This window comes from Limanda limanda, chromosome 15 (genome assembly GCF_963576545.1).
Source record: "Limanda limanda chromosome 15, fLimLim1.1, whole genome shotgun sequence".
Taxonomy (NCBI): Eukaryota; Metazoa; Chordata; class Actinopteri; order Pleuronectiformes; family Pleuronectidae; genus Limanda; species Limanda limanda.
Window position 1 is genome coordinate 18,279,500 of NC_083650.1, and position 23,093 is coordinate 18,302,592.

Here is a 23,093-nt window from a genome sequence, read left to right on the forward strand (position 1 = left end):
AACAGAAGCTAAACATATATTATATATATTGTAATGTTATTAAAATAATAATCATAAGATGAATTTTGTTGATTGAATAAACGTTATTAGCGTTATAACCACAGGTAGAAGCTGACTATTCTCAGAGATATGAGCTGAACAGACTTACTGCACATTTTTTATGTTTATTATTAATGTAACATAATCAAATAATAACAACATAACAATGATAACACTCCTTAGTTTACATAATCATGTTTTTTTCCACAAAGACTGTGATTACAGTGAATCAAAAAGTGAACTGTAGTCTGACAGAGGACATGGTTACAATCGACATGAAGTCTCACGTTCTGACACTGGAGGAGCACTCACTACTTGATATTTTTCATGTAAAAAACAATATCATAAAAAAAAAACTAAAGCAAGAAAACCGTTCACTGAACATCTCTGTGTTACTTTTCTTTGGCAACCACAGCTTTGAAACATTTTGTGGGGGGAAACACAAAATGGGTCTTTGACATTTTTTGAGGAGCACGATCCTCCTACAGTAGAAACTTTACATAGTTCAGAACAAGGTCAGCATTTTGCTTTGGTTCCCTTGTCCCCTCGGTCAATCCCCAGCTGTCTACAACAGGTTGATGGTAAAGACGTCCCCTTTAATTCCTGGGCTGGAGTAAGATCTTCACAGTCGCACATTAACAATTGCAGGCTATTGTAGAAGCGGCACAGGCACTTAAAAAGACATCGACACTGACATACAATCTGGTACACTAGTCATGCAGTGATACAACTTGGCCAACATGACCCATGAGGTAATAATTAACACACTGAAGAGCAGAATGGAGCATGGTCTATGTTGATCCAGCCAGTTTTGCAGCAAAAAAGACCTCCGTTTTTAAATCTCGAATACCCATGCAACAGAAATAAAAGGGAACCAACTTTAGCATCAGGTCGCATATATATACAGTCTTATAGAAATATATACATCTACCAATTAGTCATCTTTTCTACAGAGTCGGGTTTGTCTTTAGCTATCGAGCTTGTCCACAGCTTTTGCGGGTGAAGGCAAAGCCATCCAGTTTGCATAAACACTATCATTGGCATATCTTGTAAAGACTGGATTAGTGGCATCATGTCTGTTGAGCGGTACCGGGCTCTTCTCAGGCCAGTTCGGGTATGACATGCCTAAAAACGAGAACATATCATTTTTCTGCACTCAGTGAAAGATGAACAGCGTGCAGACAGTAAGGCTCTGGAATCAAACTCTGCAGTGGTCCGGTCGGGATCCAGTCCTCATGTGACCCTCAGAGGGGAAAGGTTATGGCTTTGTGTGCGCTACGTTAAGTTAAAGATCATGTGATTTATAGTTTATCGGTGTTTTTGTCACATATCAAAGCTGTAATGTTGCTTATGTTCCTGTGTTTGACCTATAATTGTCTTTCTGTTGAGAAATGCCGATGCACTTGAGAGTTGGGTTCAAAAGCCTTACTGTTTTGTGTGTTCAACATTGTGTCAGTCACTTTAGATTAATGGCTATTATACATTATACAAATTTAAGACAATCTGGAATTCAAACCACAGTGAGTGATTGATTCAGAGAGGACCTGTTTCCAATGTCACACACTGTTTCTTCCAATGTCAACATGATGGAATGTGATGGAATGAAAAAAATGTAACTATGTACAAATGAAATGCGGATGAAGCATGATTATGAATATGAGCCGTATAAATAAGAATGAAGGGTATATATTCAATATTTACAAATGTACTATTTTTGGTCAGCATTCATGTACATTAGAAGCAGGTCCAGATAAAACAATAAAAGTCAAGACACAAAGATCTTTTTTTCTTTACTGAGCCTCTCATTTACGATGAAATGGGAGATATGTCAGCATTAATCAGCAGAAAGGCATGCCTAGATCACAGTCACACACACTGGACTATGGAAAAAGCCAATCACAACTTGCCAAAAAAGAGAGATTGTGTCATGTGTCCTGTTTCTAAAATCTAGTAAATGCGTGGGAGATTCTACCATAGAGCTTGTTTTCAATCCATGTGGAAGGGAGGGTTCGAGGGAGAGGGGCGTTATTACAGTCCACTAGTGGTGTGTCCTCTTCAGAGAGGGCGTCGTCGTACAGCAGGGCGTCGGCTGGCGTGGACGCCGCCAGGTCCAGGTAATCCTGACAAGAGCAGATGAGGGCGTGATTAGGCTGATTAAAGAAGGAGATGGGACATGGCACGCTATAAAAGCTGAGTGTGTTATTGTCGTACTATGGGAGCATACAAAGCCCACTACAAGAGAAAGATTAGATGGCAACCACCCCCCCCCTCCCCTCCCCTCTCCCTCCTTTATTTTAATTTTTTTTAAATTTTATTTACCTATTTACTTATTTAATTTTTAATTAATTAATTTATTTTAATTTAATTTCTCTGCTTTGTCTTTTTGTGCAGTGTTGTATGTAACTGTATTGTAATAATCTAATATTCCTATATATAAAGTCTCTCTTAATGTATGTACTTCTGCTGCATGGGGTAGGCTGGCTGGGGATGGGTGGTCTTATTGTGGGTAGGGGTATATCCATCAGATTTGTGATGTGTAATTGTATAATTGTATTGATTACCCAAAGAAAACCAATAAAAAAGTGTTAAACATAAAGGCTAAGAGTGTGTGCTCATGTTTGAGGTCGGACGCATGCACTGGCTGCAAGGCCCTGTGGACGTTACTGCAGGAACTTCCACCCAGTGACGTGTCCTCTGCCTCTCTCTGATAACAGTGAAGAACTTCCCTGCTGCATTGTGGCACATCTGCGCTCGCTTGTCCTTAAATGCTCTATATATAGCCCGACCCTGTGATTACGCTGTGCAAGGCCACATTTGAGGATTGCTCCTCAAACACTAATTATGGTATCTAAAGCACTTGGGAAGAGTGACAGATCATCCAGTGAAGCAGGCGAAGTATGTGACTGTGTGTATGTGACTGTACACAGCGAGCCAGTACCACATGTTGTGCAGCAGAAATGATATACTGCTCATTCAGAAGGAGCAGGAAAGGTAAAAACTCTAACGTCTGACTGTAAGATGCATCCCTGAATGTGCCTGTAATGCACGGAAAGCAACTGATTAATATCCTCCCCTTGCTTCTTCCTCTCTGTGGAAGTTTATGAATAAGTTATTATAATGTATTGTGTGCAGCATCACCGTACCCGACTTTTCACCATCATCTTTTCAAGCTCCTTGCTGATGTCCGAGAATGTCTGCCTCTTCTCTGCCTCTTGTTTCCAGCAGCGGAGCATGAGGTTGTACCTGCAGAGGGGAAAAAGTTTCACATGTGGGTGAAATTGAATCCTCCCAACTGAGTCATTTTCCACATCGACATGTGCTAAAGGCTGGGCAGTGTTAGTGCGCTTGGCAAAGAGTAAGGAGATGCAGGAGAGTAACACAGAGTGGCGCTCACATTTCTTCTGAGCAGTTCTCTGGTCTCTCCATTCTGTAGCCGGTCTTGAGGAGGTTAAAGAGGCGTTCGGGGGCGATGCCTGGGTACGGATTTCCTCCAAGTGTCACTATCTCCCACAGCAGCACACCGAAGGACCAGCTGGGAAGAAAACACACGAGTATGAGAATATTTAAAGCTGGAAGATTGATACTCAATTGTCTAGAGTTATCTATTATATATGAAGCTACAGTCAGGAGTGAAATAGAGAAGATCCTGTTGCCTTAGAACAGATCTCGGTTTAGTGTTTCCTCCTCCTATTTCCTGTCTTTTTTTATGATTAACACTGTATTTCATATTTAAATAATAACCATAACTTAAGCAATACATTATGGGGAAGATAAGATTTTTTTACCCATGCACGGATGCATGGATAAAAAAAAACATCAGAAAAAAAATAGAAAAAAAATAAATATATATAAAAAATAAACATACGAATGTCTGGCTCCTGTTTGTGAGAAATTTCAAGGCCTTTTTATTGTGACTAAGGGACTTCTGCCTTTTCAAACTATATCTATCAACCTGATTATTAATACTAAAAGACAGTTTCTCATAAGCTGCTGCAACTCCAAGCTGACAGAACCATACATGTGCCTATTTCTAGTTTTTATGAAATTTCAAAGCTTTAGGTTAATCATATTCATATTTATCAATAAAACAATATTTTCCAATATGTCAAACTTGTGTTTTAAATGATGTTTATACTCACACATCACTTTGCGTTGTGTAAATGTGATCAAACAAGGATTCTATTGCCATCCATTTAACAGGAATACGACCCTGGAAAAACACAAAGAACAACCTTGTTATTTGTCATCGAAAAGCTTGTTGTGTATATAAACCAAAATGTACTTTATTGTCTCTTCTTCACCTTGCTCCTCTTAACATACGAGTCCTCTTCGTACACGTCTCTGGAAAGGCCAAAGTCTGAGATCTTCATCTTCCTTCCCTCAGCCACCAGGACGTTGCGTGCTGCCAGGTCCCTGTGAACAACCTGTCGCACCAAAACACTCAATTCAGCTTCATTCATCTCTCTCGTTTCAGAGTTTGAACTTCAACTGAATCGTCAAAGCCTCTCATTAATTTCATTTAAATTGATATATTTCTGTTTCAATCACTTGAATGGAAACACAAACTTCTTCTGTTCTCGCTGCTGTTTCAACTTCTCTGGTATTTGTATTTGTCTGCTACCATAATAATACCAAAATGTATAATTTCAGACTTCTCCTGCAGTGATTGTAACTGTTAGTTGACTTAACCATAGTATTTTATTGAATCGTCAAAAATGATTGTTTATGACCTTTTCCCTTGTATTACTGTATATATATATGCATAATTATTCATTCTTATTTATTTATTTTTTCTTTCAATGTATTAACTCCTCATTGTACCCTCGGCACCATTGTAAATGAGGGTCTTATTCCTCAATGTGTTTACCGAGGCTTAAATAAATAATCAATAAATTCATTTTCAGTGGTAAATTTCCAGCAGTGAGCACACACACTGTGCATTTTTTGCAACTTATTATCGTTTGTCATGTACCTTCATTTCCGCCAGGTACTGCATGCCTCTGGAGATCTGCCATGCAAACGAGATCAGGTCCCCCATGGTCAGAGCCCGGTCGTCCGGGTTCTCCAGGTAGCTGGAGTTTCGGTTGCTGTCCCTGCTCATGTAGCTCGGGCCAACTTTCCGACTCTCGCGCAGGAAGTTGCGGAGCGACCCGAACTTGGCATACTCCACGATCAGATACAATGGACCTATTCAGAGAAACGCAGCACTCAATACTCCATGTGAAACACACATGCACCGGGAGAGCACGGCAGGATGGAGGAGTGAGGCCTTACCTTCCTGGCTGCACGCTCCGTACATCTTGATGACGTGCGGGTGGTTAACTTGCTTCAGTAAACTGAATTCTGACAGCAGGTCACGCAGCTCACTGTGTGAGGCGTTCTCTGTTACGGAGGAAAAGCAAGGACTGTAATGATGAAACCATTCATCCCTCCAGACATTCATTCCTCATATATCAACGCTACTTCCAGGCTTGTCTGGTCATTGCCTGGCTCGTCTTACCTTTAAGCATTTTCACAGCCACAGTGGTGTAACCTGCTTTTCCTTTCAGCCTGAACGCTGTTGCCTTGACCACTTTCCCAAACTCTCCTTCCCCTAAAGTCTTGCCCAGTACAAGGTTTTTACGAGGAAACTCCCACTTTGGATCCTCCTGTTGAAACAACACATAATTTCTCAAATGTTTCAACGCACAATGTAAAAAGAGGAAAGAGACCGTGTGTTGAAAGAAGCAGCTCACGGGTATTTTAAAGGTGTCAGGCTCGATGGAATCCTGAGAGCCCCGGCGTAAGTTGTTGGCTGGGAAGCTGATGGGATAGGCCTGAGCTGGCCGACGGAATGTCATTTCCGCGGAGGCGATTGGCGGCTTGGACGAGTTCTTGTGATACCGGTGAATGAAGTATGAGGAGAGGAGGATGGAGACGACGAAGGAGAGCAGCAGAGAGGTGGCGATGATGGTTCTACACATGTCGTCGCATATCGCGTCTGGAGGAGAGGACGTTGTGTCATTTTTCAAGAAAGGCATCAATTTCTGTTTCAGATGACACAGCACCTCGGGGAGACAATCTTTCGCTTGTCTCGTATGATTAATGACGACTCACCCACAATATCTTCCTTCTCACAGAAACATCTTTCCGCATAGCAGTAGCATGTTCCATAACCGGCCTTGATCCCGCTTCCCAAGCCGCGTTCATGACCTCCGATCACAGTTTCCTCTTCACAGACAAACAAATGAATGGTTTCATTTAAACATTTATATTTAATGGAAATGTGTATATTATATTTCACCATATGCAGGAAAAGACACGTTTCATACTTGTACAGTCTTGGGGGCATATTGATGAAGCTTTGCTTTCCACTGCATCACAGAAGCTATCAGGGCATGTCCGCAGGTCAGGGGAGCAGGTCGAGTACTTTTCAGATATCCCTGAAATATGAAAAGGGTCAGTGGGCGAACAGATGATACCAGATGACAAACAACATGCACATGACTGACAACTAATTCTGAAGTTCTGTCATAGGATGTTGTTGTTTAAACAATACACGACTGTGGGGCCTTGCTCCTGCCATCATGTGGTTTCTGTTTCTCAAAATTAACACCACATTTTCCGTGCATCCTGTTGCAAGAGACACTGGTGTAACTGAGAGGGACACACATGCTGGTCCTGGGCTTTAATTTGTTCCTTTGCCACCGCTGAGGGAAACATGTTCACATTTGGTTCTCATTAAAAGACTCCAAGGTCTCGTACTGAATACGGAAATGAGTCAGTGATGTTAAAATCCTGTGGGATTACAAGTAAACAAGTTTTATTTGTGATGATCCATGTTAAATAAATAAAATGTACCTTTCTCTGTGCCTTGCCTCCACTGACACCTCCCTGTTGTTGCTCCCAGGCCTCGGACAGACTCGCAGTCTCTTCGTCCTCGGTTCTCCGCACAGGACAGGAACTGCTGGCTCTCCTGACTGGCCTTGTTTACTATGTACAGAAGGACACATTAGCCACATGTTTAAAAGGCATTTGGGAGAAAGGAACATTTCTGAAAACTTTTCAGAAATCTTCCTTTTCAGTGAAAAGAACATTTCAGTTTGCCAAAGCTGGTGGTGAATTAGGAAGCGAGTGTTTCAGTGCCCAAAGGAAACTTGAGATGAGTTGAATATTTGCACTACTGCACACAATTGAACTATTGTTGTTCTATTTTTCTCTTGAGCTGTATATATATATATTTTTTTATATATATACATTTTATTTTCTATTTTAAATTTTTTATATTCTATTTTGTTCTATTTTATACTATTTCTATTTTATTTTTTTGGTTGTAATTATTGAGCATTGCTAGAAGAGAGCCTGTGACTCAAGCATTTCATTGACTGCTTAATGTTATTGTTGTGCATTTAATATTAAAAATCTTGAATCTTGAATCTAAATATGAGCATGTTGTTTTCAAATGTAGATTCACTACGTACTACACACCTTCACTATCTAGTATGATGTGGATCTGTGTGCTGGCCTCCTGCTGCGTGTGCACCTCCTGGGCCACAACAGAGTACTGCAGGTCCTGGCACTCCGGCCTGCGCAAAGCCTCGGAGTCGTTCACGTAGAGCAGCCCCCACATGGCGTCTGGAGCCTGGGTGATGCTTATGGCTGCATAGCAGGACTGCAGGTCAGCGGACACGTTCCTATCTGGCACATCGAGCCGGTACGTGACGATGAAGCCATCAAATTGCTGGCAGTTCTCCACACACACTCTGCCGACCTGAGAGGGAAGGAATGAAAGTTGAAGATTAATATACATGGTAAGTAAGTAACCAGCAGGTGGCAGTCTCACTGTATGCGAGTGAGTCAGCACATGGTCATATTGAGCTGGGGTTTATAAATTGTATGTGGAATGAACACTGTCGCATTTTAGAAAGGAATCTTATCCTCTTTATTAATATCGTTATTATTATTATATTTACATTTCTACCCACTGTGATCAGAGGATTCTATAAAAAAATAAAAATAATAATAATGTCAAGTCATTTGTAGTAGCTTTCATGTCTCTAATTAATCATTGAGCTAATATTGAACCCCAGACACATGTTGCTACATGTGTAATAATGTGACAATTCATACCCAGTATAACAATTATATTAAAACTAGTATGATTAGGGCACAAGTAACGTCTTGTAAAAGGGTTTATCTCCTGCTACACCAAAATGATGGTATGCTTGTCAATCTACCAGCAGCCTAAAACAACTCATTAGTGGCGCATGAGTGGAATAAGATGCTTGGATGGAAATGGAAATATGGAAATATTGTGTGAAAATGAATCTTTACATTTCAAAGCAATCTATAATGTCTCTGCTTTACATAATGTGGGTATTGTATAACTTAAGTAACAGTGCAAATAAATAAAAGTTGACAAAATGTACTCAACAAAAAGTAAAAGTACCTCATTAACTTTTAATATTTAAAGTATTAAAAGTATAAGTACTTCCCAAATGTAATCTTACATCATTAACTGTGCCCACTTATATTTAGTTTAATACATGATTTATACAGACTATTATATTAATGAAGAATGCATAGTCATATTAGCTCATCACTTAGTGTCGACCTCTCATGAGAACATTTCAGGTGTTTCTTTACTAGTGATGCTGCTGCAGGAGGTGGGTCTAATGTTGCCTGTCTGCTCTGATTGGATCAGTGGACCAGAACCCCTCCCGTATGTAGTCATTACATTTAAAAAACAGTATGATAAACCATGTAAACATATCATACAATGCATTGTAAAGATGTAGTACAGATAGATACAGACATTTGCTGATATATGAAGTGGAGTAAAAGTGAAAAGTACCTGAAAATAAATCTACTTATTGGTCCAGATATGTGAAAAATGCACATAAGTACAGTAATGAAGTACTTTGTCACATCACACCCACTGCATACTCCACGTACTCTGCATATCTCATCCTATGATGATCCGACAGGAATTTGTGCAGATGTTTTAGATATTTCAACACCATTAAAAGGGAATTCTGACGGGACCTTTAGTCAATATGATGAGAAGGAATTTCTGCAGCCAACAATAACTCGGGTAATGCACACATCAGCATGTGACTAATGCTAATGATCGATATACGCTTTTAGACAGCAGCAGTGGGTTATTATGGATGTGTGTGGGTGGAGCTTACCTGTGCGTAAGCAGAAGCTCTGCGTGTCAGTGTGAACATGTGTGTGATGTTCTCGAAGCGGATGTGCACTGGTAGGATGGTGATGTTGAAGTGAAGCAGCACCGTTCCCTCCAGGCCGGGGTAGGTGGTGTCATTGACCAGGTAGTCCAACTGCACACTGCGATTCTCATTCACATACAGGTTCCTCTTCAGGACCAGCTCTAAAACCAAGAGGAAAAAAAAACATATACATGTTAAATGCATCTAATTACTACAGTGTTCATAGAAACTTGAATTTTAGTACTTGGGTTTACTTACGGTAGTCGTGGACGGTCTCTCGAATGCCTCCGTGAGCTGCTTTCCTTTCACTGAAGGTGCCTTTTATTTCGAATGTTTTATCTATCCATGGGTCGCTGTTGAGCAAGTTCCCGCCATACTTACTGTGGCTGTTGTCTATGTGATAGATGGGGGTTAAATCCCTGTCAAAGACATACAAGGTTCCAAAAGAGCCACCCTAGAAAAAAAAAACGAGAAGGTGAGAGCTGATCAGATCAGTCTTTGTATTCGTCCTCTCACTCAGTTGCGGAGCAAGGATTTTCTTTAACCAGGGGCCACAAAGGGGCCGCGGGTTACACAGAAGGGAGAATTATATGTCCAACATTCATGTACAATTCCTGATTCAGTCATTCAGTTATTCCTTGTTTACTGTTAGCTCTATAATATCCAATATACCTTGTTCCTATTGTGTTCCTAATAAAAGCATGCTCATTTATATTGCTAGTATCATGTTTATTCATATAAATAAAACACTACTGATAGGACAGGTTCTCTTCATGGGCCTATAAGATTCAGCTGCCTCCAGGCCCCGCCCCAAAATGCACCCCTGCTCTCACCTTTGTCCGATTGAAGCTGATAACGATGTCCGTCGTGTCCGTCCCGTTCACATACGGTGCGTTATCATCCTCGTCCAAGACAAACACGTCCAGGGAGGTTTCCACCTTGGTGATGAGCGTGTCTGTTCGGACGGTGCAGACCATCAGGAGTCTGTAGCACTCACTCTCCTCGCGGTCCAGAGGGGCCGTCACCACCAGCTCTGTGGTGTTCTCATCCACAGCGAACGGTGCTGGGGTTTCTGCAGAGAAGAGGAAAAACAAAAAAAATCATGTATGTGTCTCTGTAGGTTAGTGTCTAGAATGGTATGGATGTGATTCAATAGCAAATTGGGACTTTGGCTGAACAGCAGGCAACGTGGCTTCAATGTCACAAATGGAAAAACTTGATTTTGCTTAAACGCTAAACGAGAATAACAGTACCCTAAGAATAAAAAAGGTCATTAAGTCAATGAAGTGATAGAGTAATGTGTTTTACAGCTAGTGCTAACAGTACCCACTATTCCAGAACAAGTACGACTCTAAAACCACTGTGTTAAATTGAGCTGTGATGCATTTTAGGATTTATAAATTCCACTTCCAATCTGCAGTAGGTAGAATCTGTTAATTCTTCTATCAAACATCACAAAGTCGCTCTCTGTAATGTCTCTAACCTGACTCCACGTTGTAAGAGATGGTGTAGTTGGGGCAGACGTTGAGTCTGGTGAGTCGCCGCAGTTGCCGTATGGGCCCGGCGAACCTGTTCTCCATGATACGGGGGTTGAAGGAGTCTCTGTGGGGGAAGCAGAGCTCCTTCATATCCGTGTGCGTGCACTGGGGCAGCGTGGCGTTGACAAAGTCCAGCGTGATCCGAGGGGAGTTTTTGTTGATGCAGTGGGGCCTTCTGGAGAAGTTTGGAAAAACCGTGGCGTGAAGGCCCAGCTTCTTCACGGACCACGAATGTTGATCTGATGAGATGCAGAGCCGCAACAAAAGCGAGAGGCATTTTAATCTCAGACAGTGCTTTTTCAGTCGTCTGCACTTTTTGTTCTGGCCATTATGCAATCACATTACAACCTGAACACAGAGCCAAAGCATTATTAGTATGCAAAGAGCATAAAAGCCAAGAAACAAATGTACCCTCATGTTAAAACACACCCGGCACTGAAACAACATTATACAGAGTGGTCTCAGACTCTGCATTACCATGACAATGCCTGTGTCCGACTCACTTGGGATGGCGAAGTCGCTCTCCTCCAGAGTTTTGTTCAAGGACAGTATTCCAGTGTTGACGTCCATGTGGAACCAGGAGCTGTAGGCCGGCCTTCTGAGCGTGCTCCAGCACAGGTAGAAATGCGGCCTCTCCGAGTCGCTGTCCAGCATGGCGTGGACCTGCAGGATGGGTGTTCCGGCCGGCTGGCCCACGTACACCGTCTCGATGTACTCATTCTGAGGGAAGTACAGGGCTGTCACTCCTGCGGGGAGAAGATATGGAGAAAACAGATGTGGGAAAGCAGGTGAGTCAACAGGGCCTGACATCACTGTCTCATTACAGAGCAGGACACCGGAAGTTATCAGACATCTCTCCCTGGATATTTAATCGTGACAACAATACGCACTGACAATGCTGCCCGGGCTGAATGGACAAAAAAGAACATACATGAAATATGACAGGCTCGGTTTTTTTTCCTTTCATCTCCCCCCCTTTGCGGAAATTGAAGGGTGGTTTCAAATAACACTTATGCAGCCCTTTTAATGAATTTCTCACACGGTCAATAACATGTGGTTTCCGTTTCCCCTTGCATTCACCTTGAGAAGTTTAATTACAAGGGATAACCGGATATGCAGGATGGATGAATCATTACCTGCCATAGTGGGGTGTGTATGTACGTACGTACGTGAGTGCATATGTGTGTGAGGGGGTAATCCATAAAGAGCTATAGCAGGCTGTGTTTTACAGGAAAAAGGAGATGTGAGTGTTCCTCCTGTAATTATATCCCTGTCATGTTCCTCTTTGACGACAGTAGGCCACCATTTAGGGAACGCACTAATGTCATTAGCAGACAGCACAACTAGATTTTCTATTTCTGTTGGTGCAGTTGAGGCTTTGGCTCTGGTTTCAGACATTGATTTAATTTCATGGGGCTTGGATGACAGGAGGCCGAGCTGATGGATAAAATGTGGCCGTCCTTCCTGAAGGATAGAGATGGAGATACACTCTGGGCGGCTGCCGCGGCCCCTTTTTATTAAAAGTGTTCTCCGGGACAACAACAAACAGCAGGCCACTCGTTTGTTAATCCTGCTGCGACGGCTGGAGTCACTTTCATGACTACAAACAATTTAGGGATGAGTTGCCATTTTGTAAGCAGAGCCATTTGTGCTGAGACTCATACTGAGGCCTTGTACGTGTTAAGTGTTCTATCGGCCCTCGGCTCATGTTTTGAGCACAGTGGGTGTATAGATCTGCAAGATACATTTTTCTCTCACACACAAGTTCTGATAGACGGATGTTTTTGCAGGTGTTGGAATAATTACTACTGGAAATAAAATACGTTTTAACAACACGCTGGAAAACATGATGATTGATTTGCAGGGCTTTAGAAATATAAACATGTGGCTGTGGCTCAAGACACTGAACCTCAAATTACCCCTGATGGCTGTGATGGCAGTGTGTGAGTGACGTGTGATAGAAGTGCTGCACGTAGAAGCACTGTTTGTGTGTGAATGAGGGAAAGGCAAAACTGTAAAGTGTTTTGAGTGGCCATCAAGTCTAGAAAGGTTATATAAATATGGTTTATTTATTCTGCAATAGCTCACTCTTCTTTTATGATAATTTGTGTGGAATTTTAGACTTTTGGACAAGTCCAAAGATAAATCTTTGCAGCAATGGATTAGGTATTTACCCACAGAAACAATTAGGTTAGTTAAAATTAACCATATTTGAGTTGCAATTTTACTCAAATGTGTTTATCATTCAAAGTTAACTGAGGATGAAGAGATAAAGCTGTGGATGCCAAATGCAAATATTTAGGCATAAGAACACAAAAAAGAGATGATACAAAGTTTCCTCTTGAGTTAAACAAAATGTTGATCTGTTTTCAATGCTAAATCTAATGACTAGATTTATTACTTTGCTTGTTGCTGAATCTGGCTTTTTATGTATGGTCTATGGTCTGACTCTGAGCACAGAGAGAAGAGAGCGAGCGAGCACTTAATGAAAGAATGTTTATGTATAATATAATATATAACAAGTGCCAGTTTGGGGGCTGAGTTATACAGTTGAGCCTTCGAGACGTCGTCAGTCACGTATATGGTGATGGAGTTGTTATGGAAGTTTTCTGGAAGTTGGTGAAAGGAGATCTCCGGCAACAGCTGATGTCTTTTGCAGAAAATTTTAATGTAGACCATCATGCATAAATTCCATAACAGTAGTGACGTGGCTCTAGCCCATGAAAAAGCAAAACTGGTTCTCAAAGGTTTGCAGTTGGAAGCTGCTCTGAACCAGCCCTAGTGGAAAGGGGGTATGTGTGTAATAATCGTGTTGACACACCTAAAGGAGGCAGAAAAAAAGGTAGAAGGTGGATGGATGGCTCTGCTATAGAAGAATAACACGATGCAGTGCCTGTTAAATGTTATATAGACATTTAAAATGTGACCCTCAGCAGCACATGGACTCTGAACGTGCTGAAGGTCAACAATAATGATATATGACTTAAACAAAATCACAGAATGGGTGTAAGAAAATATGAGAAGTGAAACACAATACATGTCCTCTATGCAATCTCAGTCAAGGCCTTAATCCCAGCACCTACAATGGCCAATAGAGGGCGCCATTATCATAGGGACACAGACTCAAACCTGACCGTGGAAAACCGTGGCTTGATATTCATTTTAATACAGTACATAAATAGTCAGTTTTAATTTGATTAGATGCTTAGGATCCTGGGTTCATTTGCAGTTTGAACAATATATATAATACAAATGTCTACAGCCCTTATAGATACATAAAGAAAAATAGTCGTACACATGATACTGTCATGAATCAAACACAGCAGCTCTACGGATAAAACTCCAGTGTGTTAACTAGCGTGAGCCGCGTGCATTTATGAACGCTGGCCCTGGCTCGATGCCACTCTGGTTGGACCCCATGCAACACAATTCGTTTATATCATTCAAAATTCAATTTCTTTCCAGGACCGAAGCCAACAGAAAGCAAGCAGTTTATATCAAAACTAATTAATTGAATGGATCAAGCAGGCCTCTCTTTGCAAATGGCATCTTTTGTCAGTGAAGCCATGATGACGAATTTCCAAAGCATGACTCATTACCTTTCCCCCAAACGATGCACAAGAATGATGGAAACACACACAGTGTAATGACAATTCACCTCTTAACACCGTGCACGGATAATGATTTAAAAAAAAACTAAAAGCTTCAGCACATGTTTCATGTCAGTGCTATGTCATGGGAGCGGTGATAAATATGCTCCTCATATTTTGACATATAGAGCGACATCATTGCTGTTTTTGGAGCAGCCTCGACGTGCCATAAATCAAACTGGGTAAACATTACCATCATAAGCCGACCTTTTACAGCCTTCACACACCTATAAAACCCACGTCATATAGTGTCATTTCTTCAAAAGACAGAGTAAGTAATTTTGCAAACAAAGCCAGTGTTTGAACAGGAGGACTCTTGTAGCAATCCATGTTTACAATAGATATCGTGTACTGCTGAGTGGATGTTGAAATTGGACTCATACGAGGCTGAAAAACAACAATCGGTCGTCTCCCTGTGTGCTCGCCCTGCTTCTCTTTGATAATTGCAGTTACCTTGAGTTTATTGTGGTCTGTGTCCTCTTTGTCTCATTTTTTTAACAGCGGAAGGACAAAAAGGACAAAATCTCATGCGACCGTCTGAAACCACGGCGTTCAGTCAACCACAGTGTGTCTGCGAGCGGTCAGAGCCGATAGGGTGGAACGCCCTCACCGTCGTCCCAGACAAAGACAGGAACTCAATTAGCTCGATGCGTGCTTCGGCTGACAGATTTACCAGCTATGAGCTCATGTGCTGGAGTAACCCACACACTTACTGATCTACCTCTGTGGAGGCCTCAGCGAAGCACAACACGGATCTCCCCCCCATGCACTCAGACCTCCTCTCCGAGCATCCTCATCAACAACATGGCCGATCGGGAAAAAGTGACCCAGGCCCATCTGCTGTATGATTCATTCCCTCACTAAACTGGTTGGTGGACTGGAGCTCCTGCGGTGAGAGCTCAGCCCGATGCATGCCCTCTGATTCCCAAGGTCAACGTGCGCCGCATCGGTCCCTGGTAACGACCCATTGGAAAGGCTGTGTATCTGGCAGCAGACCAATCAATAACCGTACTAATCAACGGTGATGCTGATTGTTTTCCACTGATGAGACAGACAAGGAGAAAGGCTGATGGCTGTGGCAATCATCTCTGCTGCATGTAATATGGGGCCAGTTGTTTTAGCTGCACGGCCGCAGAGATATTACATCAACGGTGTGGGTTTCATTTCACGGCCAGCGACACAATTTGCTCCATCAGTATCCACGTTTCCAAAGAATCTATCATCTGTTACAAAGTGGCTGCAGCGAGCAGCAGGAAGGACCATATCAGCCGCTTATATGATGGTGATATAAATACAATAAATATTGTAATGACTCTGAAACCTATCATGATTTCTCTGCTTCCAGAGATGTAACAGTTATGGGAATGGTTCTCTTCAAGGATTCAATTAACTAAAAAGCTGCACATTGGGCTATAATTCCACTTATGAAAGCTATTATTGATCATAATGTTTTGAAATCTCTCCCTCTCCATTTCCTGTGCCAGTATATGCTTCAGTCATATCATGCTGCATCCACAACCTGGATTTAATGTAGTCCTAACTGTGACACTCTCCGTTCCAAAAACAATGAGGCGTAATGAGGAGAGAAAGTCATTTCCTGTCATGATGACACAGCCATCAAACTTTTCATCAGAGTAATACGATATCTCATCTCAGTCTGGAGGAGGGGGCAGCCGGGCTCCAGGTTATTACTCAGTTTACCGATATGCATACCGTAACATAATAATCAATTACCCTTATAATGTAATCCAATTAGCCCTCCGAGAATACAAGAGCTGAGATCCAATGAAGCATGTTCATCAGTCATAAAGAAATCTAATAGAACATCTCCTCTGGGATTAGTTACAAGTATAAATTCAGTTTAAGAATTCCTCTGGGGGGGGGGGGGGGGGGGGGGGTAGTGGCATAAAAAACGGAACATGTGGTTGATCATAGAGCTCCAGACTGATTTGGATGCAACAGTCATTAGGCTACTTTGATAAAACCACATCAGGACGGACAGGCACAAAGGAAGTAAACAACTGCCAGTAAAATAATAATATAATAAAGTCAAATCATTGATGTTTTCATAAAGACTTCACCGTGACTGGTTTCATAAAGGTTTCATACCACTGAATTTAAAAAAACAAGGGTTTACTGAAAATGCTCACGTTTCAAAAATATTTACTGCTAAAGTTTATCTCAGCATGTTAACATGCTTGCAGGTCACAAACCAAGTACTGGACAAATTAACATATTGACCTCATGTTGGTAGGTTGATAAAAGTCAGTGAAAGTCTATCGAGTCATGAGGATTATTCCTAGTGAAGGTCTGCAAAATTTAATGAATTGGAAAAAAAAAAAAAAAAGATTAAATTGTTGACATATTCGTAGCAGATGCTCAAAATTATTGTACTTTGGAGAAAATAACAACATATCCAAGAAAAAACACAGAAACTACAAAATACTAAAATAAACAAAGCTTTCATAAAACACAGACAATGTTTAGACGAACATGTATTTGACTCCTTCTACGATTCTAACCACGTGAAAACACATGTTAATAAACACGTAATTAAAAGTTAATCCTCCATCAGTTAATCCTCCAAGCAGGATTGACTGGAAGGACATCAGAGAAGAAAGAACTGACGTATGCTCCATATTCACGTACGGCAAGTGTAAATACAGATGTAGTTTCCATTTTTGACTATATTGCTAATCCTAATTCCTAATTCCGTCATAAAATGATGGCTTTTTTTTTACATTATTGGGATTTTAGCAGTATTGATCACACATTGTACAAAGGGCAAAATTATCGTATAAATGCAATAATTATCGTACGTCTGGCAGCACTGTGACTGAGTGACATTACCGTGGCTAACAAAGATGGCATACAACTGTTTACATTATGGATATTGTATATTAAATAAAAAAGGCTTTAAGAAATTCGGATGAATTGAACATAAATGGTGTTTAGTGTGAGACTCTCCATGCAGCGTGCAGGACTATCATCATTAAATCTGTCCAAATCTGAAAATATCAGTACCAAAACTAAAATTGACGCTGTTGAGACGAGTGGTGACTATTTGAACAGCTAGTGTCTGACTGCTTGTTCCGTTGTGTGTCACCACATCAGGTTTTACAGTGGATGATGGATTACATTATGGAAACTGAGGGAGGGGCATTTGCTTATATGGCAGACAATGGAGGCCGATGATCTTCCAGCACGAGGGGAAATAAAGCTTTCAGAGTTTCTGGCACTGACAGGTGGAGGAACGTGGTGGAAAAATAATTTCCAACATATTTAAGGATCAAACAGATGGACCCAGAGGGATGGCAGGGTGTGGCGGGCGGAGGAGGGGTGAGCGGAAACATCCTCTTTGGGGTCAGAAGTATCAGCGTTCATGGGAATACAGGATTAAACTTAAAGAAACATTTTATTGCAAATGTTTTTATGATTAAAAATTGTAAACGCCAACTATAGCACCTTTAAAATCATCACCCTGACTCACGTTCAGCTCCGCAGCATCACCCAGACCATGTGGATCCGAATGAGCTTCTTCTGGGTTTCGCTGATTGTTGTAAATACTGGGTCAAACACGGCGCGCACTGCTAGGCAACTGGAAAATAACTTGTCAAGACCCATGTGAAACAAGGGGACTAAAAGCCCCGAGGGCGAAATTTCAATCAATGTCTCCTTGTCCTTTCACCACAGCAAATTAGATTCTGCCCATGCATGAGAGCCAAGTGTGACCCTGAACTGACGAGAGGATCAGGCAGGGAGCTTTGACAGGTAGGAGCAGCGTCCATGAAGAGCCAGCAGCAGCAGGAGGAACGGTCCGCAGCTGGAGGCTGGGACTCTCAGCAGAGCAGCAGTAAGTGAATTGGGCGGTGTCCCTTCGTCAGACGCGATATTTCATAGAACCACGAGTTCAGTTCAGTCAAAAACCAAATGGAGTGATGCATTTTAGAGAATGTTTTGCTGATGCAGGAGTTGGCAACGGGAGGAACAATAATCGAAAAGTCAAAACGTAAAACATTGTGAGCTTCAAACTGCTGCATCACTGCTCTGATCCTAAACTTGGCAGCATCATGCGGATGATCAGTTGCATTTGTAGCACAAAACATGTTCACTGTTATTTCCCTGTAAAAAAAAGAAAAAAAACAAAAAGGTACATTTTTCTTGGGCAGATTTCTTGGCAAAATCTTCGAGGGTGGGTTAAGATTTAATGATTGGAGCACAGCTGAGGCCAGGTGGTAGTGGTTTTAAATCACATGCTGGGACGTGTGTTTTTGCCAAATCCTTAAGTGAATAACCATGAAAAAAACACAAAATAAATCCTTTCCCTCTGAGACATAAACAGAGAATCTAGTTTCTTTTTCCAAAAAACAGCTTTGACAAGTGTTTTTGTTTCTAAGATCTGAAGAAACTGTTAACTATTAACTGTTGAAATAATAGAAAATCCCTGCTGTTCACACAATTTGATCAAAAGGATAAACTCTCTAAACAACTTGCATCAAGATGGTGTCCAATTACACTAAAGAGACGTAGTGATAACACGAGTGAAAAGTTGACAAGATTTATGGTACAGCCATATAGGCAGCACAAGACAGAGGCTTTGCTGAATCATATAATGTAATAAGGAGCTAAATCAAATAGCAGCATGTTTCAAATGAGATGTATTGCTCTGGTCCTTCTCAAAAGCAAAGGATGCTGATGAAAATCACTGTGGTAATGCAACGAGAAGGAGAAGCAGCTGAAAGATTCTGCGAGCGCTGCTTCCTGTGGGACGGAGGGGGGGGTCATCTCTGAGTGAGGATCACCACTTGGTTAAGGTTTCAAAGGTCAGAGGGTGAGGCAGGGGTCAAAGATACAGTAGCAAGGTCATGGCGGAAGATAAACCGATCAATACTCTTATGTGAAAACATCTGCGGCTCTTTATGTGGCAGTGATGGATTACACAGAAGTGTCTGTCAAGACGTGTCTCATTTCCATAAAGGCTTTTACCAGGTTTAGAGACAGAAGCTGCTGTTCAGTGCTTGTTCTGTGGGCCGACATCAAACTACTTAAATCATTAACAAGGTTGCATTTAAATAAATCAAATGAAGCAAAGGTCCTTTCAGCAAATTCCCGTCTCCAAAGGCACAGCAGTCCATCTTCTTCTCAAAGACATAAGTAGGACTTATAATAAAAACAAGATCTAATAAGACTTCAGGGCCTTGGGTTTTCTCCTTTTCATTTTCCTTTGCACAACTTACAAACAAACAGAACCAGTTAAGTTGTGTTCATACTTTGATGGTGTATACTGTTATGGTGCTGGTCATTGGTGTTTCGAACATACTAATAAATATTCTCCTACTGTTCTTTCACATGTTATTGTACTACCCAGTGGGGGGCATGTCCCTTGCTGTCTGTCCTCTTCTATGTAAGAAGACAGACAGCAGTGTAAAACCACAGTGAAAGTCCTTGTACGTGTAATTGGCCATTAAACACATGGGCATGACAACAATACATTTTTGTTGCGTCCAAACTGTGGTGGGAATTTTGTATTTAATTCCCTGGTGAGGAAATAAACCATCAGACTGAGTGATCAATTCAATGATCTCAAAGTATGTAATTAAAGGTAAAATAACAATTTACAGAGAATAGATTTGAACACAGACAGAGTTACCGAGCAAACACTTGGCCAAGCGGGACAGAATCCTCAACACCACGGCAGGTATCAAGAATCTGACAAAGGGCGAGATAGGATGTGTCAGCTTTTATTGCACAAGTCAAAGGTTTCCACGTCATCCTTTGATATCAGACAGGATGTATCCAGTGCTCGGACCTTGTCAGAGAAGGGACAACATGCCCCCCTCTCTCCTGAGTGTATATAGACACTGGTCAGAACATCAGATAGTTACAAGGACTTTTAGGCTCAAACTAACTAACATTTCCTGATATCAGGCAGATGCAAACATTAAGTGGAAATGATGAATCAGGTCAATCCAACTGGACTTTGAGTATAGCTGGAAGGAGAGGAGGATCTGTTACATTTCAAAAGAGGACAGTTAGATTCAATAATTTCCATGACACAAACTGCAACCAAATACACAACTATAAGTGCCAGCTTCAGTTCAGTCTAATTAAAGTCTTGAACTGCTTCACCTCTTCTACTTCGTTCCACTCTTAAGTGCTGGGCGACGTCTCGGCCACTTTTAAAAATGCTGATTAGTCTTATGGCGAGAGCTGATTGCCAGTTCCCTTAGTTTGATTACCTCAGCAAGAAAAACTCAAGTCATCAGTAACTTGTGAGCTGTAACAGTGCTGTGGTGAATCAGACCTCACAACTTTTGTCTTCTACGGACGACTAATGTAACTGTTCCTTAAGTTAAATGACTTGTATTCTATTAAGGACTCACATTTGAGACACAGAAACAACATCAAATGGTTTAAAAACCAACGGGAATATGAATAAGTAATTTGGTGGCTTAAAATCTTCTAGAGCAGGATATGATTGTACTGTAATTGATGTCAACAAGCAGAACATCCTCCAAAAGTGAGGCAAAAATCGCTAATGTAAGACAAATACAACGCAAATCAATCTGATGTGTGGTTTTGAGGCCAGTTACCGTCCGACCTGCAATCTGAACAGTGTGTGCACTTGTATAACAGGCGATATTTTCCTAAAGAAAACAAACAGCGCAGTGTTTGCCCAGAGATAGGAGCAGCTGCCGCACACCTGCCCGTGGCTCGCTTCTTCTTCACCTCCCCTGAACAAGTCCAGGTCCTTTTGTTTCCAGCAAACCGGCAGGTGATGGGCTCGGGCGTTCAATGCAGGGTGTAGATTTCAGCACCCATTTAATTACCACATCGTCCTTGACACATGAAATGGAACTGGACCAACTGTCTTCCTCTATAAATATCAGGGAGAAGAGGCTGTGTTGGTTGTGTGAGAGGAGCATCCCGCTGAACCAACATCTCTCAGTCTCTTTGTGCTCCACTGTCTGTCACACTGAAAAATACTCAGAGAACATTACGCACCTAACTGTGGCACCCTCTGAATTTTCATTAATCATTTTAACAACTCTGCAGGAAACTGCTCCCTGGGGCGATTACGTTTAAGCCTGGAGTTTACTGGTATGAACCCACTTCTGCACTGACCCACTCACATGAATACCGAGCCTTTTCTTTCCACATCTCAATTCCACTCAAAAGACTGTGATGATTACTTTTAAAGTCCACATCCCTGATATTAACCTCTGCCGAGACTGAGTTCAAGTCCAAAAACAAATTCAGGAATTCCACACAATGGCCTATATTTGTCCAAGCAACCCATTTGACGGACTGGCTGCACGCTCCTGAGCTATGAGAGACACTTTAAATATAGACTGCATGGGAGCACAGTGTTGGTACAGTTGGGCTGTGGGATTGTGAATGGGATTATAATATTATGATATATGGCTGTTTTCATTTGACTGTAGGTCTCAGTGTGGCATGCCACGCATAACAGCCAGCAGCACAATGCAAGTATCACTTTCTGCAGCGGGAAACACAGAGTCGACATTGTGTTCATGCTACCCAGAGACAATTCTCTGGGAAAAAGCTTTCAAACTCCAGCATTTTACACATGAGCAGGTGTATATTATCAGCTGTTTGCAGCAGCTCAGACATCTCCCCTCTCTGTTTTTCCATCTATGTTCCAGTCAGTTTAGCAGAGCATCATAAATCTAAAGTGCATCCCAAACCAAACATGTTTAGCGAAAGATTTTCTGACTGAGAGGAAGGAAAGAGATGAAGAAGACGCTCAAAAGAAAGAAAAAGAGAGATGAAGCTGATGGATGAAGAATTTCCCTTTTTGGAAAAATAAATGTTATTTACTTTGCATTATTTGCATGAATATCTCAAAATTTCATCAAAACTATCTGCTTGCCAATAGGGAAGAATGGAAAAATGTTGTGTTTTGTGGTTTGGTAGAATGTACATCATAGTCAGCCTTCACATTTAAAGAGTAAGCTCAACTATATATTTGCAAAATAACGTGTAAGGAACATAACATGTCTTCTATTCTGAGCAAACGGAAATTTGGAACTAAACCATGACAACAGAATAATATGTGCTGCTCTAAAAACCAACAGGATGCAGGAATCAACACTAATTTACTCGTTTCAAGAAATCTACTATGCATTTGCACAACATGTGTTGAAAATTGCTCCAACTTCATCTCCTGCTCCTCCAGCCGGAGTCTCCTATAATAAAACTGAAGATGCGGAGTCTTACCTTCCAGCAGCAGCAGCAGCAGCAGCACAGCGATGTTTCCAACAGAGAAACCACAACTTAGCCCCATTTTCACGAACCATAGGTAAAAGTTTCTGAGTCAAAAACAAATTCCTTCGATAGAAAAAAAAAACACAAAATAAAAATTCACACCGCAAAAACAAATAAAGGCGCGGTACAAGCCACAGTATGTGTCCGTCAGTGCGCGGCTCCGGTGCAGACGGATGAAGTCAGTGTGCCATGGACGCGCTGCTGTGCGCGCCGCGGCTCCAGTGGCTGCTGCTGCTGACCAGAGGAGGAGGAGGAGGAGGTGGAGGAGGAGGAGGAGGAGGAGGTGGAGGGGGAGGAGGAGGAGGAGGAGGAGGAGGAGGAGGAGGAGGAGGAGGAGGAGGAGGAGGAGGAGGAGGAGGAGGAGGAGG

General features: G+C 41.7%; 1 protein-coding gene across 1 annotated transcript; it reads right to left on the minus strand.

The window, feature by feature from the left end:
* Positions 1-148: 148 nt before the first annotated feature.
* ret (ret proto-oncogene receptor tyrosine kinase) lies at positions 149-22,950 on the minus strand. Its single transcript, XM_061087016.1, has 20 exons — positions 22,678-22,950; positions 11,290-11,532; positions 10,732-11,025; positions 10,082-10,320; positions 9,507-9,702; positions 9,210-9,409; positions 7,507-7,789; positions 6,880-7,011; positions 6,351-6,461; positions 6,136-6,249; positions 5,775-6,019; positions 5,540-5,687; positions 5,314-5,421; positions 5,012-5,226; positions 4,341-4,463; positions 4,179-4,249; positions 3,434-3,571; positions 3,183-3,282; positions 2,012-2,159; positions 149-1,164 (listed from the first exon to the last, which is right to left on the minus strand). Exons 1-20 carry the CDS (start codon positions 22,742-22,744, stop codon positions 1,007-1,009), a joined length of 3,333 nt encoding a protein of 1,110 aa, XP_060942999.1. The 5' UTR covers positions 22,745-22,950; the 3' UTR covers positions 149-1,006.
* Positions 22,951-23,093: the final 143 nt, after the last annotated feature.